The sequence below is a fragment of the Otolemur garnettii genome, unplaced genomic scaffold (assembly GCF_000181295.1).
Source record: "Otolemur garnettii isolate 467f Iridium unplaced genomic scaffold, OtoGar3 scaffold00001, whole genome shotgun sequence".
In the NCBI taxonomy this organism is placed as follows: Eukaryota; Metazoa; Chordata; class Mammalia; order Primates; family Galagidae; genus Otolemur; species Otolemur garnettii.
Window position 1 is genome coordinate 25,808,294 of NW_003852396.1, and position 18,647 is coordinate 25,826,940.

At 52.9% G+C, this 18,647-nt stretch overlaps 1 protein-coding gene across 1 annotated transcript; it reads left to right on the forward strand.

The window, feature by feature from the left end:
- Positions 1-1,569: 1,569 nt before the first annotated feature.
- LRRC32 (leucine rich repeat containing 32) lies at positions 1,570-14,682 on the forward strand. Its single transcript, XM_012801385.2, has 3 exons — positions 1,570-1,692; positions 6,466-6,556; positions 10,790-14,682. The coding sequence occupies exons 2-3, from the start codon at positions 6,470-6,472 to the stop codon at positions 12,692-12,694; spliced, it is 1,992 nt and encodes a 663-aa protein (XP_012656839.1). The 5' UTR covers positions 1,570-1,692; positions 6,466-6,469; the 3' UTR covers positions 12,695-14,682.
- The last annotated feature ends 3,965 nt before the right edge of the window (positions 14,683-18,647 follow it).

The following is an 18,647-nucleotide window of genomic DNA, read 5'->3' on the forward strand; positions in this document are numbered from 1 at the left end:
TCCCCTCTGGGCTCTAATACTCTATTTGGTCAAATGGAACCTTAGTGTTTCTGTCTGTAAAGTGGGGAAGATATTAGCTACTTCTTGGCGTTAGTGCTAAACTCCTGTAAGTGTAGATCTGAGGCCTCGTGTGGATAAGAAGGAAGGGGAAGTTCAGATACCCTTTCCAGACCCTGCTGAGTGGTTCTGTACCTGCACCTCCTACCCATCCCCTCACTGCAACTCAGACCTCCTCCTTAGGAAAGCCTTTCCTTATTCCCTCCTCTGAGGCTACCTAGGTCAGGGTCCTGAGCTACCTGCTTGTCCTCTCTGAGTTAACCCCTTCTGTCCAGGTCTGTCTTCACAGTGGACTGGACAGGGTGAAGAAAAGACAGCACATATAGCCTTCAGAAGATCCAGCCTCGTCTAAGCCAGCTTTACTCTGATTTGCCATAAAGCCTTGGGTAGTCACTCTCATGCCTGTAAAATGGAGCCCCCTGCCCCACTCTCAAGGCTCTGAGCACCAAGGAAAAGAAACATAGAGGGGGAGGAACATTTTATTCTTAGAACCAGAGCCTGAAGGATGGCAATGACCCCCCTTCCCCAGGGTCCTCCATCCTGGAGTCCATACTCAGCAGGGCAGAGCATGTGGTAGGATCAAGGCATCTAGAAGGGAGGCAGTTTGGGGGAAGATCCGTTTCAACCCCTGAATTAAAAGAATACTGCCTCCCAATTTTTGCACAATACGTAAAACATTCAGGTAAGATGAAGCCCAAACTGGCTTGGACTCAGCTTTGTGGACAGATTGGGCTCAAATCCCTGATTTTATAAGCTGTGTGACTTTGGCTGCGCCACTGAACCTTTCAGAGCCTCTGTTTCTCCGACCATAAACAGGGGCCTTCCTAGTCTCAGACAATCAGTTTTTATTTATATTCATAGTCCGCTGCCCTTAGCCTCAGTTTCTCCACCTGAAAACTGGAGACAGATGAAGCTGTTTCACAGGCTGCGTAAGGGTCTGGGAGATGATGAAGGAGGACTGGTCTAGACACTACAGCATAATCCAGAGAGGGGAAGTGACCTGCCTGGATGCGACAGAGGAATGGCTGTGGTGTGGGGGAACCCCCTCCGTGGCCGCCCCAAGGCCAGTGAAAGGTCATTTCCTTCCGCATTCAGCCCCTCCACCTCTTCTGTGCCCCCCGCGTAAGTGCGGCGGCGCCGGCAGCTGGGAAATCGGGGCCAGGCCGGATTTCCTCTGCGGACTCACGGCTCCGAGAGCCACCCGCCTCTCGGGCCCCCGCAGGCCGCCAATTGCACGTGCGGGGGCCACTCGGCCTTATTCCCACAGCGCTTCCTTTGCGACCCCTCTCCCTCCTGGCCCTTCATCCCGTCTCCTTGAACCTCTCTCCGCCCCTTCGCTGCAGAGGTTCCAGCGTGAAGAAGATGCTTCACATACCCGCGCCCCACCCCGCCCAGTTCCGGATAAACCGAGTCACGCGTGCCAGGCGCTAGGACCCCGCGGCGTCCGCCAATGGGGGGCGTGGCAGGGCGGGTCGGCCGGAGAGGTATTTAAATTGGAGCCGGAGCCCCGCCGGCTCCGCGGGCTCCTCCTCGGGCCGTGACCCCGGGGTCTGGCGTGGGGTGGGAGCGGGGGCTAGGTTTGAGCAAGATGTGCCAAGGCTGCCCAGGAGAGAAGCTGCGGCTGCGCTGAGCCAGGTAGGAGCCGCCCAGCGGGCGAAGCTAGCCAGCCCCTCGGGGAACCGACTGTCCCGCGCCTTCGCGAGCACTGAGCGCTGAGCCTGACTGGGACTGGTCTATAGGAACGACCCCACCAGCTCTCACTTCGCGCGTAGACGCGGGGCTGATCCTCCCTCAGCCCCGAGAGGTTTCCAGGGCTCCCGTCTGCACTGATCTTTCCCGCGAAGGGGTGAGGCCGGCGTTCCCATTTGACAGCTGGGAAAACAACAGTATAAAGACCCGGACTTGCTCCGGAACACACAGGTGGTCAGGGGCAGACCAGGATTTGAATTCAGGGTTCCTACATCCCTCCCATCCCGGCCGAGCACGGGGCTGCCATCCCACAGAACTAGGCAGCCTGTCTCTTGTGGTGGAGTTGGGGGGTACCTACCGCTCACCAAGGGGCTCTGAAGCCAGCATTTTTCGTGGATGGTAAAATGTGACGGACCCCCACCCCCACCCCGAGCTGCCTGAAATTCTGCCATCACAGCCACATTCCTTTGGGTTAAGGTCTAATTCCCCCGTGGGATGCACATGTCTCCAGAACCGGGCTTGCCCTCAGTGATTCACTGCTCAGCAGCTCTCCCAGGACCCCTCTCTGCCAGTCATCTGATGGAGGCCCAGAGGAGGGAGAGGGAGGACCGCAGAGCCCAGCTGTGAACTAGGCTGCTCTGCTCCAGTGCCTGTATGAGGGGTCCGTCCTGGCTGGGTTAGGGAGGGAGATCTTGGCTGGTGTAGTGGAAACATTTGCTTTGGAGGCAGATGGACTAGATTCTGATCCTGCCTCTGCTGTTAGCTGCCTGTGTGACTTTGGGTAAGTCACCTCTCTGGGACTTCTTTTCTTCATGGGCAAAGTGGGAATGGTTCAGGGAGCTTAGCATGTGCTGTTGAAAACACAGCATGTAGCCCTGGGTAAATCCCAGCTCCAGAACACTGAGGAGGTAGGTAACTCTGGGGCTAAGTCCCTTTACCTTTCAGAGCCTCGGTTTTCTTATCAATAAAATAGGAATTAAGCAGTAATTGCCTCAATGGGTGACTGTGAGAATTAAATGATATAGGTCAAGTGCTCAGAAGAATATCTAACATCCTTAAATAGTAGTGATGGGCTTATTATGATAGAAGTCATTGGTCTCCACCACCACCCCTTTCACACACACACACACATTCCTTCAGAGTCCTGAGATGTCTCCTGCCTCATCTTGCCTAGGCCACTGGTCAGTGGGTCTGCCCCCCCCCCCCAGCACACTTCATCTGGGAGTTCAGCCCTATGGGTCATTGTCCCAGTTGGAAAGGACAATAAGTATCCAGGGCACCTTCACAGCCTTTCTCCCCTTGATCATTACAATGGCTGGGGGTAGCGGGTAGCAGAATGAAAACCAGGCTGCTTGATCTAGAAATGAGACCCTGAGTGTCTGAGAGGTTAAGGAGCTTTCCCCCAGGAGCAGGGTTGGTGAGTGGTAAAATTTCGATGTGAGTCTGGGCCTAAGTGACCCCAGTGCTCCCTTTGAGACTCACTCATAAATGCTCCATACCGTGTCTTGTGCACCACTGAGAGAACCCACAGCTGAGGGGCCCCTTCCCATCAGATGCCAGGGCAGAGTTCCCATGTGCTTTAGGGATGGTCCTTCCTGAATGTATCCTGGGGATAGGGTAGCACTTGGCAAGAGGAAGTAGGGTCCCTTTGGCATTCCTGCCGTCAAGCTCAGAACTCAATGGGGACCTCTCCTTGTCCTCACCTTGTATATACCGCTCGGTCCACTGCAGTGAGCCTTTGCCCCCACCTTTCTAGATCTGTAGTGAGCTCCTACTCAGTAGACTGCTGTTCCCATAGGATAAGAAATAAAAGATCAGGAAAGGACACATGTGAGGAAAACAGTAAACGTGTGAGGAGCTGGGGAAGAGCATTCCAGGCAGAGGGAATAGCAGGGCCAAGGCTCTGAGGCAGGCATGAACTTGCTGTGTTTAAGGAGCAGTGAGAGAGCTGGAATTGTCAATGGAGTCAGACAGGAGAGTGTGTAAAAGCGTGTATTTTATCAAAGATTCTCACACATTAGAGATTTGTGATCTGACGTATAATTTTAAAATAATACTCTGGCTGCTATGTTTAGGATCGATTATAAGGGTCAGGGGAGAAGCAAGGAAAGAAATGACTGAGGTGGTTTCTGCTATGGTCAAGGCCCAAGACTGGAGTGGTGCCTCAATCTGTGGCAGTGATGGTGGAGGGAGGTGGGCAGATCTGGGGTCTATTTGTCAGGGAAAGCAATCAGAACCCACTGAAAGGGAAAAGGAATATAGCAGGGAGAGCTGTTTTCACTAATGTCACCATGTCACTGAGACTCCAAATGTCAATTCTTTGCGGCACCACTGGCCTGTCAAGTGCTGTAAGATGGGTTTCAGAGGGAAGTGAGCCCCCTCTGCTCTAGGGGCACCCCCATGGGGGGGTGTAACCCAACCATGGGTGCTTGGTGCTGTGCTCGCTGGAAGTTTGGGGACTCTGGGAGGACTGAAGGACATAGCCCAGACTTTGGGAACCAAAGGTTTCTTAGAGGAGGTGACATCTCACCTGAGACCTGAAAGATGAGAAGATATTTAGCAGAAGAGGAGCGGAGAGGAAGCAAAGTTTAGAGCTGGGAACTGGAGGAAAAATGAGGCATCCAGAACCCAGAATACGAGCAGTGGGGGACAGGAGGTTAGGGAGAAGAGCTAGCTAGGCAGGGCATGCTCCCCAATGCCCTCGAAGGCCCCACAAAAGGATTTTCACACAATTATGAGTAGGCTAGCTTTCAAATAGGCGGTGATGTTCTGTTTTTCAAATAGTAGAGCAAAATTTCCTGTGAACGTGTAACCTGTAATGGCCCTGAGGGAAACCAGGGAATAGGGGTTAATAGGTACCACTGTGGTCCTTAAAAGGACCTCAGAGCAGCCGTCTTCATTTAAAATTCATTGAAGTCAAAAACACAGCCCTCAGAAACCCTGTAAATGCCTTTCCTTTTCTTTTCTTTTTTTTTTTTTTGAGACAGAGTCTCACTTTGTCACCTTCAGTAAGTGCTGTGGCATCTAAACCCTGTAAATGCCTTTTCTTTTCTTTCTTTTTTTTTTTTTTTTGTTTTTGAGACAGAGTCTCACTTTGTCACCCTCGGTAGAACGCTGTGGCATCTAAGCTCACAGCAAACTCAAACTCTTGGGCTCAAGTGATTCTCTTACCTCAGCCTCCCAAGTAGCTGGGACTATAGGCGCCCACCATGCCTGGCTAATTTTAGAAACAAGGTCTCACTCTGGCTCAGGCTGGTCTTGAACTGGTGAGCTCAGGCAATCCACCTACCTCAGCCTCCCAGAGTGCTAGGATAACAGGTGTAAGCCACTGCACCTAACTGTAAATGCCTTTTCTCCTAAAACATCCTTCAGAGTCACAAGTTGGCACTCATTTGTTGAGCACTCTTTGTGGGAGACCTTCTGGTATAGAGGTTAAGGACACAGACCCAGGCGCCAGACTTGCTTGGGCCTGCCACTTATTAGCTATGTGGCCTTGGGCACATTACTTAACCTCTCTGAGCCTCAGTTTTCCCTTCTGTAAAATGGGGACCATGGCAACAGAACCAAGTCAGTGAATTATTGTGAGGATTAAATGAATTAATACTTGTAAAGTGTTGAAAGAATGCCTCATGCATTAATGAGGTCTCTATAAGTGGCATTTCCATAGACTATATCTCATTTGGTTCTTAACAAAACTTGGTGTGGCTGTCATTAACCTCAGATGAAAAAGATGAGGCTCAAAGAGGTGAAATGATTTGTACAAGGTCACACAGTAGGTAAGTTGATGAGACAAGAGGGAATGATCCGATGCAGACGACTCTGAGACCAGTGCTCTTGGAGGGCTTTATGTGTCCTTTTTTAATACTCTCTATCCATATTATGGTCATTTCTATGCATATTTTGGTGTCCCCGGTTCCCAGCACAAAGCCCAACAAGAGGAGGCATTTAATAAAGATATGAATGAATGAATGCGTGAAATTGACAGATGAATTTGTACATCCCTTGTGTTTGTCTCATGTCTTCAGACACACTAGGATTCAGCCCTTTTGAGGGCCTCTGCTGTCCCCGCAACCTTACCCCAGGCTGCTCATGATGTGTGGCTTCAGTGAAAGTAGAGGGTCTGGCAGCCTGCTCCTGGGGAAGTCCACAACAGTGCCGGGACAGGGCAGGCCTCCCGCGGGGCTTCCTGTCAAGGCGGGCGGCCCAGCTCATGAACAATAGCAAGGGCTTGAGAATCAAAGAATCAAAAGAAAAAGAACAAAATAAAAGGGGGGCAGAGAACAGGAATTCCACATGGGGCCTAAGGAGCTAGGATGGAGAAGCCTGCTTGTGACCTGGGTGAAAATGGAGTCAGGGGCCCACCTGTCTCTGTCCTACCTGAGAGTACCCCAGGATAGCCCTCAGGGTCCCTTGGCCTCCTGCACAGTCCCTCTAAGCTATCTTCCATCAGATGAGGTCTTTTGAAAACTCTCATCTGACCAGGTCACCCACAGCTTGAATACTCTTACTTCCCCTGGGTAACAGTCTGGCTCCCTGGCCTGGTATTGGAGACACTCTGTGACAGGCTGCAGCCCCATTTCCCGTTCATAGCACCCTTATTCCTGCTCTAGCTGTGGTCTGGGGTCCCCCCAAGGGCAGGCACAGATAGAGTGGAGGCAAGGGGATAGTCAGAAGAGCCAGTGTCTCATAGTGTTCCCCTTTCCTCCTTGCCCCACACAGAGTCATGAGCCACCAGATCCTGCTGCTCCTGGCCGTGCTGACCTTATGCCTGGCTGCATCCCAACACCAAGACAAAGTGCCCTGTAAGATGGTAAGATGCCCTGTCCAGGCAGGGTAGGGACCTCCCCAACTTCACTTCCCAAGGGTATCCTATTGCCCCAGTCTTAGAGAAATTAGAAGAGTCAAGAGAGGAAAAGGGAAATATTTTGCATTTAACGAGCACCTACTAGAATGTTTAAATACCTTGTTTACCCAACAGTCCTATCAAGTAAGCTGTATTATGCCTATATGACAAAGGCAATAACTGACTTATTCAGGGTCATTCGGCTAAGAAGACTGGGGCCCATACTAGACTCTATTCCTCCAAGCTCTACTGCTCCCCACAGGGCAATGTGTCCCAGTGGAGAATGTTGGATGTGTATGTATGTAGGGAATTTGAGATAGGCCAGCTGGGAGGGAGTACTCTGTGCTGGTCTCTCCGGGGGACAAATTCCCTTCCTTAACTGGGCTCCTTAATTTGAGACTACTTGCTAGGATGCCTCTCGCTTATTTCTATTCAGGCCAAATGTTGCCTCCTCCAGGAAGCCTTCCCTGACCCCTCCCAGGTTGACCTAGTTTGGCTGTTCCCTCTTCTAGACTCCTGTACTTCCCAAGCTTCCCTCTATCTCAATAGCCAGCAAACTAAACACATGATTGGTAAATGGGTTCAAGCCTATCTCACCTGCCAGACCAAGACCTTCTCTAGGGCAAGGGCCAAATCTGATTTGCTTTTGTTCCTTTTTTCCCACCCCATGGTAGCTTTAGGGAAACTAGCCCTAAAGTTCCTGTGGCCCTGTGACTATGTAGGTCCATTTGTGAAGCTGGGCAGTCACTGAGCTCAAAGCTATAGCCTGGCTGGGGAAAGGGCAGGTCCTGTAGCAGGCCCACTTGGACCTGGGCCTCAAAAGTTATGACACAGAATGAGGAGCTGCTTCAGGAGGCCAAAAGGGCTGGCAGCTGCCTGCCAGTGGCCCTTCCCTGGGGTGTATAGTGCCTGCTGTTGACACCACTTTTCTTGCTCCTCAGAGCCCTGAGATTCCCAGAACCCAGAATAATAGGCAGAGAAGGCCTCAGATGTCACCAAATACAGATGCACATTCTACCTTGGGAAGTCCAAGGCTCAGAGGTGAAGGGTTTTGGCAACCCGACAGGCAGAGGGTAAGATGGGGTGAGCTTTGGATTCTAGGAAAATGAGATAATAGATAGGAAAGCACTTTCTGGACCCACGGGGAAAATAATAAACTCAGGAGCTGAAGAGAAGACATGTGACCCACTAGGGTCGTACAGACAAGAGGTGACAGAGCCAGGATCCAAACCTAGCTCCCCATGGTGCTGTCCACTGCCTGGTGCCTCTTCAACCCTGATTCCTCCCATGTCCAGATGGTAAAATGGAGCTGGATGGCAAGTCTTCTTTCTTCCTACAAGGGAAGCTGAGCAGTGGCATCCTGAAATCCCAAAGAGAGTGAATAGCAGCTCTGAACTCAGGGCAAGTACCCCTAAGGTCCCCGTGACCCCCATAAATCAGGCAGTGTTGGCAGCTCAGAGCTGAGAGAGGCATGGGGGCCCTAAAAATGGAGTGCTGAGCACCACCCTGGCCTTCAGGCTCCTTCCTGGCCTGGAGAAGCAAGCCAGGTGTCCCAGTGCAACCTTGCCCACCATCTGCTGCCTGGCCTCTGGAGCGGGGGACCTGGGCACCTGGGTAGAAATCACATCTTGGGCTCTGGGCTTGGCCAGCTTTGTGTCTTGGCTCAACTCTCAGGGCCTGGTGCTCCAGGGAGCCTTTGCCCATCCCAAGGTGGTACACCCCTGGATTTGCATGTGGGGCAATGTGTGAAGCACCGTGCAGTGCCCCCCATACCACATAGGCTTAGTTAATGGCAAATGGTCCTGATGTTATTCACTGTGCTGAGGGAATCAGCCGGGGGGTTGGCCAGCTGAGGGCCCAGGGTTCAGAACTTGGCTTGTACTGATAGGAAAAAGAACTTGAAAATTTTAAGCCCCCAGTTATCTGATTAGGAGCAGCCCACATCCCTAAGCTTCAGTTTCCTTAGAGCAGTGGTTCTCAGCCTGTGGGTCATGACCCCTTTTTAACAATGAAAATCCATTGCAGTACAATAGAAACGGGGCTGATGATACCCAGGAGAATTAAATGGGGGTCTCTACATTCTGAGTCCAACACAGAGGTGGGGTCCACACAGTGGTCATGGTGTTCCTATAGTTTCTTCTTTAAGTCAGGGAGCTGAGACAGTGAAGAAGAGATTGCATAGCAGCCCCAGCAGGCAGAGAGGTTGTGAGGGGAGAAGGGGCAAGGGCCAGAAGGCAGCCAGGGAGGATTCCCAGATTCTACAGGCACCCAACTGCAGGGGTGTCCTAAGAGGGTATAATAGGAACAGGGCTGATGGGCCTTGAGGATGCTGCCCACTTACCTTGGGGCTCTTGGAAGGAAGAGTCAGGCAGGGACTGAGTCAAGCAAGGGACATCCAGACCTCTGTTTCTTTTCTACCCCCTCAGCCACTGGCTCACTGTGACCTTATGCAAGTCACTGTCATCTTCAGGCCTCAGTCTCCCCATCTGGGAAGTGGGTGAGCTGCACTCTTTTTGCCCAGCAGTCTTTGATTCTAACCTGAATGATGGAGCATCCCTTTTCTTTCCTCTCGAGAGGTGATTGATTCAGTGCCTCAGACCTTTGCTAAACCAATGAAGTCTGTGACTCTCATTCCTCAGAAAAAATTACTGAGCACCTTCTGGGTCAGCTCCACAGCATCCAAATCCCCCCAAACAGTTTGGTCTGAGCTCACAGTCTCACAGATCCCCACATAGTCACAATTCATGGCAGCAAAGCTATGAGAGAGGGAGCACAGGCTGTGAAGGCTTCTTAAGGTGGAGGAGACCCACAGAGATCTGGTCAAGGATGGCATCTCCAGCACAGGGAGAAGGCACAGCAGGGGGTGTGGTCACTGTGTGTGGGCTAGGAAGTGAGGGGATAAGTTGGCAGGGGCCATAGCCTTGAATACCCTTCCTGAGGGTCCTGGACTTTGCTCTGGCAGGGTTTAAGCAGAGGTGCAGCACAGAGTGGAGCTTTTAAGCAGTCGTCAGGCATCTGGGGGATGGATGAGTTGGAAGGGGTAGGTGGAGACAGAGAGGCTGGGCAGGAGCAGGCAGGAGCTGGGTGGGTATGGGAGCCAGCCCCTTTGCTGGGAAAGGCTGAGGTTTCTGAGGCTCTGGAGGAGATGAAAGGAGACCTGCATTTGCACAAAAAGAATTTTGGCCCCAGAAGGCACATTGGGTAGAAGGACGAGAGTAAGGCCTTTAGTAGTTACAAGACCTGGGTTCAAATCCCAGCCCTGCTCCTCACCACTTGGGTGGTCCTAGAACCTCCCTTCCTATAAACAGGGTGATCACATCAGACAGGTAAGTGGTTGTGAAGAGCAATGAAACCATGTGCCTGACAGGGTTAAATAAAATGTAGAATGTCAAGTGGCTGCTGGGGAAGGATGAGTTACTTTCTAATAAAAACCCAGAGTGGAAATGTGACTTGATGGAGGTCACATAGTACATACCACACAGTCCCATCACTGAAGTCCACGAGTTGGACGCTGGCCATCTTTTCCCCTACCCCTTCCCCTGCTTCCCAGGGCCTGATGCTGGACTGGGCCATGGGAAGAAAGCTATGGGGGTCGAGCAACAGCAGCAGAAAGGAGGCCATATCTGGGGAGTGTTGCGAGGAAGGCCGACTGGGACCCAGGCTCTGTCCATGGAATGAGAGCTTAAATGAGATCTGAGGCGAAAGGCTAAGATAAAAAGTTACGACAGGAGCGCAAATTAGTTTTCCCTTTTGGAAACACCTCTCGCAAAGTGGATTCCCATCTAACACTGGAAATGTAGCTATCTGTCCCCATAGAAAGGACCCAGGACATGGAACCAGGAGCCCTAGGTCTGAGCATGGCCCTTTTGCTCCCTGCTACAGGTCACTGTAGGTGATCTATGGCTCACTTTCCTGTAAAATGGGATAATAATCAGTACGGGATTTCCCTTTGTTAGTTCCCTGGGTTAGTTCATTTGTCATCTCTCCATCTTTTTACCCATCAAAGCTTCATTGTGCCCAATACCATACTATGCTGGATGCCAGGGAAGGGGCAGTGGAGGATGTCAAGTGTTCTGGGAGACCATAGGAGGCAGCTTCCCAAGCCTGGCAGGAGGTCTCGTCATCCTCCCAGAAGAGGCTGTCTGTTTCCACCCCCTATTGTACCCATTCATTCCAATTGCTCTCCTTACCTGCCCCCAGGTGGACAAGGAGGTCTCGTGTCAGGGTCTGGGCCTGCTCCAGATCCCCTCAGAACTCCCACTGGACACAGAGGCCCTCGATCTATCTGGAAACCAGCTGCAGAGTATCCTGGCCTCACCCCTGGGCTTCTACACGGCACTTCGTCACTTGGACCTGAGTACCAACGAGATCAGCTCCCTCCAGCCAGGAGTCTTCCAGGCTCTGCCACACCTGGAGCACCTCAGCCTGGCCCACAACCACCTAGCTGTGGGCACCACGCTAAGTGCCAGCAGTCTGGGGCCCTTGCCACAAGTGACCTCCCTGGACCTATCTGGGAACAGCCTGTACAGTGGTCTGGTGGAGCAGCTGCTGGGGGAGGCACCTGGCCTGCGCATCCTCTCCCTGGCGGAGAACAGCCTGACGCGCCTCACCCGCCACACCTTCCGCGGCATGCCAGCACTGGAGCAGCTGGACCTGCACAGCAATGTGCTGATGGACATCGAGGACGGCGCTTTCGAGGCCCTGCCCCGCCTGGCCCACCTCAATCTCTCCAGGAATTCCCTCACCTGCATCTCTGACTTCAGCCTCCCGCAGCTGCGGGTGCTTGACCTGAGCTGCAACAGCATTGAGGCCTTTCAGACGGCCCCCGAGCCCCAGGCCGAGTACCAGCTCGCCTGGCTGGACCTGCGGGAGAACAAACTGCTCCATTTCCCTGACCTGGCCACACTCCCAAGACTCATCTACCTGAACGTGTCCAACAACCTCATCCGTCTCCCTGCAGGACCACCCCAGGGCAGTGAGGGCATCCATGCACCTTCTGAGGGGTGGTCGGCCCTGCCCCTCTCAAACCCCAGCTGGAACACCAGCACCCATCCCCTGTCCCAGCTCTTGAATCTGGACTTGAGCTACAATGAGATCGAGCTGGTCCCGGATGGCTTTCTTGAGCACCTGACCTCCCTGCGCTTCCTGAATCTCAGCAGAAACTGCTTGCGGGCCTTTGAGGCCCGGCACTCAAGCTCCCTACCTTGCCTGGTGCTCCTGGACTTAAGCCACAATGTGCTAGAGGCCCTAGAACTGAGTGCCAGAGCCCTGGGGTCTCTAAGGACACTGCTCCTACAAGGAAATGCCCTGCAGGACCTGCCCCCATATACCTTTGCCAGCCTGGCTAGCCTGCAGAGGCTCAACCTGCAGGGGAACCGGGTCAGCCCCTGTGGGGGGCCAGGTGAACCCGGCCCCTCAGGCTGTGTCGCCTTCTCTGGCATCTCTTCCCTGCGTGTTCTGAACCTGGTGGATAATGAGATGGAGATTCTTAGGGCAGGGGCCTTCCTCCACACCCCACTCACTGAGCTGGACCTCTCTGCCAATCCTGGGCTTGATGTAGCCACAGGGGCCTTGGCAGGCCTGGAGGCCTCCTTGGAGGTCCTGGCACTGCAGGGCAATGGGCTGGCGGTCTTGCAGGTGGATCTACCCTGCTTCAGCTGCCTCAAGAGACTCAATCTCGCTCAAAACCGCCTCAGTCACCTGCCTGCCTGGACGCAGGCTGTATCACTTGAGGTGCTGGACCTGCGGAACAACAGCTTTAGCCTCCTGCCAGGCAGTGCCATGGGAGGCCTAGAGACCAGCCTGAGGCGCCTCTACCTGCAGGGGAATCCGCTGAGCTGTTGCGGCAATGGCTGGTTGGCAGCCCAGCTGCACCAGGGCCGTGTGGATGTGGACGCCACCCAGGACCTGATCTGTCACCTTGGCTCCCAGGAGAAGGTATCCTTGAGCCATGTGCGCCCTGAAGACTGTGACAAAGGAGGGCTCAAGAACATCAGCCTCATCATCATCCTCACCTTTGCACTGGTCTCTGCCATCCTCCTCACCACGCTAGCCACCTGTTGCTGTGTCCGCCGGCAGAAGTTTAACCAACAGTACAAAGCCTAAAAAAGCTGGGAGACACTACCATGTCAGTGAGGGAGCAAGAGGCACAGAGAAGGTCACACAGTGAGCCAGGCTCCAAGAACCCTGGTCTCTGCATCCCAGCCCAGGGCTCCTTTCTCTGTGTTCTGCTGTGTCAGCCCTTGGGGTCCGGCTGTGAAAGTCAGAAGTTGGGCAGCTTCAGGGGCAGCAGAGAATAATGTTGACCCATTGGATCAACAAATCTTCGCTGAGTACCTGTTTGATGCTACCACCTGCTCTGGGCACTGGGGATGCTGGTAAATGAGATGCATTCCTGCCCTGAAGAACCTCCCAGTCTGGTAGGAGAGATTGTTGCAGAGCCATGCAAGGGCCACACAGTGTGACCGGGCCTCAGGGTATGGGAGCCCAGGGCTCCAGAGCTCTGCAGCCCCTGCTGGGTCAGTGTGCAGAGTTCTGCTCCAGCCAAGCCAGGGCAAGGGAGGGTCAAGGCCAAGAGGCTTTGTCTGAGATGTTTCCAAGCAGACTATTTGTCATATCTGATAATGGCTGAAAAAGAAGAGCTTGTGACCAGAAAAGAGAACTAGAGCCACATGAGTATGTCTGGGACCCAGTGCCATCCAGCAAGCTATCACAGCTCCAGGAGGGGCTGGTTAAGAAGTTGTCACCCTGGGCTCTAGCCCTGCCATTCAGTATCCTGCTCTGGACAGGCCCTTTCCCCACCTGACATTCTCATTTTGGGCACCCTGACCCTGATTCTGCCCTAAACACCCCTTCCTATCCAGCCCCCTTCTTTCCCCATCCCAGCCCCACCCTGGCCACTGAGCCAGCATTAGAACCTTAAATATCTGGTTCTGTTTTGCACTCAGTTTCGCCACTGTCAGTGCAAAGTCAAGCTTTGCATCTGCTTCTATATGACAACTCTCGGAGGTTGATATTTTGTCCTCATTTTACAAAAGAGAAAACTGAGGCTCCAAAGTCTCCCTCTGGGCCCCACAGCTGAGAATCAGATATACATTCTTCTGTCCCTAGGCCCTGAGCTTTGCCACTGCAGGAGGCTGCAGGCTATTAGGTAGACAGGAAGTGGCCACATGTGGCCCGAAGAGGGCCTGGGAGCATCCTGTGCTGTGTATATCCACCCTCTCCCAGGCAGGCAGAGAAGACAGGAAGCTGCAGACCTTCCCTCCTCCTTCACCTCATCTCCCCCATTCCTCCTTTGCACACAGGTGCGGGTTCTCTTTGTTCTCTTCTTGCTCTCTCATTTTCCTTCTCGCTCCCTCTATTGAGCATAGACTGGAGTTTGAGACTTCCAACCTCACCATTAGGAAAAGAAGGGGATTTGCTCAGAACTGCACAGGTCAGTGGCATAGCCACTAAAAAAAGAAGATTCAGACCTTATTTGGGGGTTGAGGTGGGGTTGGGCCTAAGTGATGTCCTTCTCCCAGCTGTCATGTCACATGGTGCTGCTGGCTCCAAACTTTCCTTTCTGTTTCTCATCATGAAGGGATTTCTTTTTCCTCTTTAAAAAAAAAAAAAAGCAGGTGGAAAGACCACCAGATAACATCCTATCCCTCATACCATGGAGTCATGCTCTGTCCAGGAAGAAAGGAAGATCTGGGACCAGCCCAAAATGCTGTGTTATTGTCTTCATCATCTTACCTGTGCTCAGCCAGTGGTCTGCCTCAAGGCCCTTGGTCCTGTGTGAGAAAATGAAAGTGCTGCTCTCTCCACCCATTTTACAGATGTGAAAACAAAGGAATTGAAGGGAGAGTCCTTGGGCAGAGCCAGGGCTAGGCCATGGTGGTGTGCAAGTGGCAGGATGCACCCCCAGTCCTGGTTGGGATCAGAACACAGATGCTACTGCACACGACGCCGAGGTGTCAACCCCCACGCCTGACTTTGAAAACACTACACAGTGCTGCTGTCACTCTCAGGAACTGGGCCACAGCCCATGCTTTGGGACCAGCTCTTTGTATAACCCACCTGAATGTATTAAAAATAATTTTCAAGAAACAGCATAGTCCACCAACCTCATCTTTGCTGAGGGCAAGCAGCATCTTTGCGACCCTACCCCCTACTTGCATTATGGTCTTTGGTCTTTCAATCCTGGCAAATCCCTGGGGGATATATAGAGGCTCTAGGTCCTGCCCCGCCCCAGACCTTGGAGCTTCAGCCATTTTTCCCTTCCTTCCCCCACTCTCCACAGGCCAGCTTTTCAGTAAAGTAGTTTTCCTCCCTGACCCCCATTCTCAACCCACCTGGGCTGTCTTCATCCCCTCCCAATCCCATGCTGCCCTTACTAAGGGCTCCAAGGGGTGCCAAACAGGCGCACTTTCCTGACCTCATTTGCCTGAACCCACCAGGCAACTCCCCCCGCCCCCATATTCCCCTACCCCTACTCCCACACCCAGAACACTCTCCCTGAAGCTGTGACTTCACAGAGAAAGTTGTCTCCTCCCTCTCAGTCCACTCCCTTTCAGGCACCTTTGTGCTCATCTTCCTTGGGCCATATCTAAACGGTGATGGCCAGAACTCCATCTTAGGCCTTCTTCTCTGGAGAACACCATGGCCCTCATAGCTGTAGCCACCCCATCGCTCTGATGGCAGGGCCCACATCTCTGTCTCTAGTCCACCCCCCCCTCCCGAGCCTCCAGCCCTGGTACCTAGAGGCTTCCTCTGCTAAGACCTAAAGGTCTCATGGGGCTTAGAGAATTTAGTTATGGGTCAGCTGATCAGCTGGGCTGTAGATGAAAGTTGAACTTATAAGAAGACCATTCCTGGTTCCTGGATGGGAGTGGGGGCTGGAGGAGGGGACAGGACCTGGCTCTCCTGGGTGGGGCTGGTGGAGAAGTAAGCTTAGAAAGGAGACTCAGTGAGGGTGGGTCAGACCATGGAGGGGCAAGGAGTGGTCCTCTGGCCCTGGCATCAGCTGTTTTGCAGCCCAAGGATGTCCCCTAATGGCTTGTTCCTCTTCTCAGCAGCCTGATACCCAGACCTCCCTTCCTAGCTATCACCCCCACCCTGACGCTTCCCCACCCTCAGGCACTTTGGACCCATCCCCTCCAGCCAATACTCCTGAGCCATGCTGGCACTTCTGCCTCCTGCAGCTTGTGCCAAGCCAGCATCTTTTCTGGGCTGTGCCCTTTCACCCCTCCATCCTGCTCTGGTTCCTGCTCTCCACAGGGAGGCTTTAAACGCCTATTTCACACGGTGGGGCTGGGGGCCCAGAGGTATGTAGTACCCGGTGAAGGCCTAAGGGGAAGGCAGCAGCTTGAGCCTCCCATCTAGCCAGGAGCCCACAGGGCCCCTGACCCCTTTTCCTGCCAAACAGGAGAGTTTTGCTTACCTGGCCAAGACACACAGTGAGACAGAAATTCCTGTTTTCAGCCAAATATGGACATAGTTGCCAACTAGGTCATCAGAGCATCCGGCTTCCCAAACTCTCAGCAAGTTCTGGAGAGAGGGAGGCCCTTGCTGGCCTCCATCACAATCAACCTGAGGAGCCAGGGCCCAGCTCCCTCAGTTCTAAGAGCTGGGGTGGCACTCAACCAGCACAGGGCCTGGAACGTACCAACTCCTCACCTGCTTAGGGCCCTGTGCTGGCCAGGACCTGGGATCCACCCTCCTATGCCTCCGTCCTCTGGGCTGTTGACCAGGGCCCAAGAGACCAGGGCCCTGTTGCCCTCCAGCGCAGCCCCGTCTCTCACTTCCCCTCCCATAGTGGGCTTCAGAGGCAATTGCCGAGCACTTCTGGGTAGACTCATGCTGATAATTCACATACATTGTTGTGTTTAATGCTAACAATTTTTGAAGACATTTTTACTGTTAACAATCCTCATTTTATAGAAGCCAAGATTTAAATTTAAGCCTGTGCCCCTCCAGAGCAGCAGTCTTAACTATTAGGCCACACGGCCTCTCCTGACCCTGTCCGGCATTAGGCTCTCACTGTCTCCTCAAACACCTGACCCACCTGCACATACCTCCCCCGACAGCCTTTGCCCATACCATCTCCCCCATCTGCCCACTGCCCTGAGCTGCCCTTGGCCTTAGCATCAATCGGCTATCTGACCTCCCACCAGGCTAAGAACTCACTGGAGGCAGGGGAGTTCCTGCACTTAGTCCCTTACGGTGTCCCCGGGGCCTATGAGCACATGGCCCTGCCCTCCAGGACTTATAAACTTGTGGAATTAAGGCAAGCCCTCAGACATAGAATGGGGTGCTGAGGCTTTTCCACAGACCCAGGGGACACAGAGGGGTGTGTGGAGGCCTTAGTGGCCAGTGGGAAGGCACAGAAACAGTCCTCTCTGACAACCTTCCATTCCTGGCTAGCTTCCTCTTGTCTCTGGGGCTTTGCCTTAGCTTTGTCCCTGCCCCACTTGGCTCCTCCCCCTCTCATGCTTCTCTCCTCCTTTCCCCCCTTGATCATCCCCCCACCTCACCCCCACCACCATCTCACTGGAAACATTTGGAGCTGTGATGGCTGGAAGGGGAGGGTGGAGGGCAGGGAGGCTCAAGCTGTTTATAGGAACTGCAGCTCCATCCATCAGCTCTGTTTGGAGCTGGAGACCAAGCATAATAAATACTTTGGCTCCTCCCTAGCTGTGCTTTCCTGAACTTGGCCATCTGAACTCCAAATCTCTCTGGCTTGCTGGTTCTCAGGACCCAGCTCCCACCCCACCCCATCCTACCCCACCTCCCACCAAGCCGCCCTGGAAAGAGCTCTGCCTCTGGAACAAGAATCACAGCTTGAGTCGAGGCTCTGCTACTCCTTGGCTTACCCTGGTGGGAGCAAGAGCAAGTCACACCACATACCTCAATTTCCCTGCCTGTAAAATGGGGTCATAAATACTGTCCCAGCCCCAAGTCATAGCACTGCTCACTCATTAGGCTGGAGAGTCTTGAACATCTGCTCTGTGCTGGGCTAGGGCCCTGCAGGATACATGGAACAACTGAACAGAGAGAGGGGCCACACTATAGCACAGGCCAGGAAGTGGTCAGCACCACGAGGGAGGTCCAGATTTCGTGCTCAGGGAGTTTGTTTGCAGCAGGGAGCCGCCCTTCCAGCTGGAGGAGTGAAGGAAGACTTCTATGACATCTGGGCTGCCCCTGCAAGAAAGCGTAGGATTTCAACATGTGGAGATGGAGAGAGGCTCTTCTAGGCACAAGCAAAAGCCTGGCAGCAAGGAGCTCCTGGGCACACGTGGGGAACAGAGAGGAGTCTGCCTGTCCCCAGCCTCCGCCCCATCACATGCAACTTTGTTCTGTCTGATCCCTCAGCATCTTCTGGGAACTTCTAGCCTTCTTGAATCTTCCCTCCTTCCCTGGAGAGCTTCCAACTCACCCAACTCACTCCAACTAGGCTCTCCCTAGTTGTGGATGCATTCCCAGAATTCTGCTGCCATGTCCCCACTCCCACCTCCCCCCAAAAAGCCACCCTAGAAAGCGGAAGATTCTGTCTGGGAAAAGTCATTGGCCAATAGCACATGTTTCTGGAATGAATAAGGGAATAAGTGAATAAAGAAATGAATAAAAGACTGAGTCAATGAAAAAGAGATTAAGTGAGTGAGTAAATTATTGAAAGCAAGAAACTAAGTCTAATAAATATCAAATAGATTTTCTGTATTAGAGTTTATAAACACTGAAAAAAAAAATTATTGAAAGCAACCAGTGAGCCTTGCTGTGTTCCTTACTGGGTGGTACACATGCAAAGCCCCACCCCTTTGTGGCACTTATAGCGTGCTGGTGCAATAGACATTAAACATACACACAAGTAGTAAAAGGCAGACATAACGGAGGTGGGGGCAGGGCTCAGAGAACTCATCTCTGAGGACATGATCTGTAAGCCAAGGCTAAAGGAAGAGTTAAGTTCAGAGAAGGGAATTAATACTCCTTTTGGACCTTCCACTCACGTCCATGAATTTACCAAGATGCCTTTGGAGAGGGGGACTGAACTCTGGACTGTGAGGCGCTACTTCTGCAT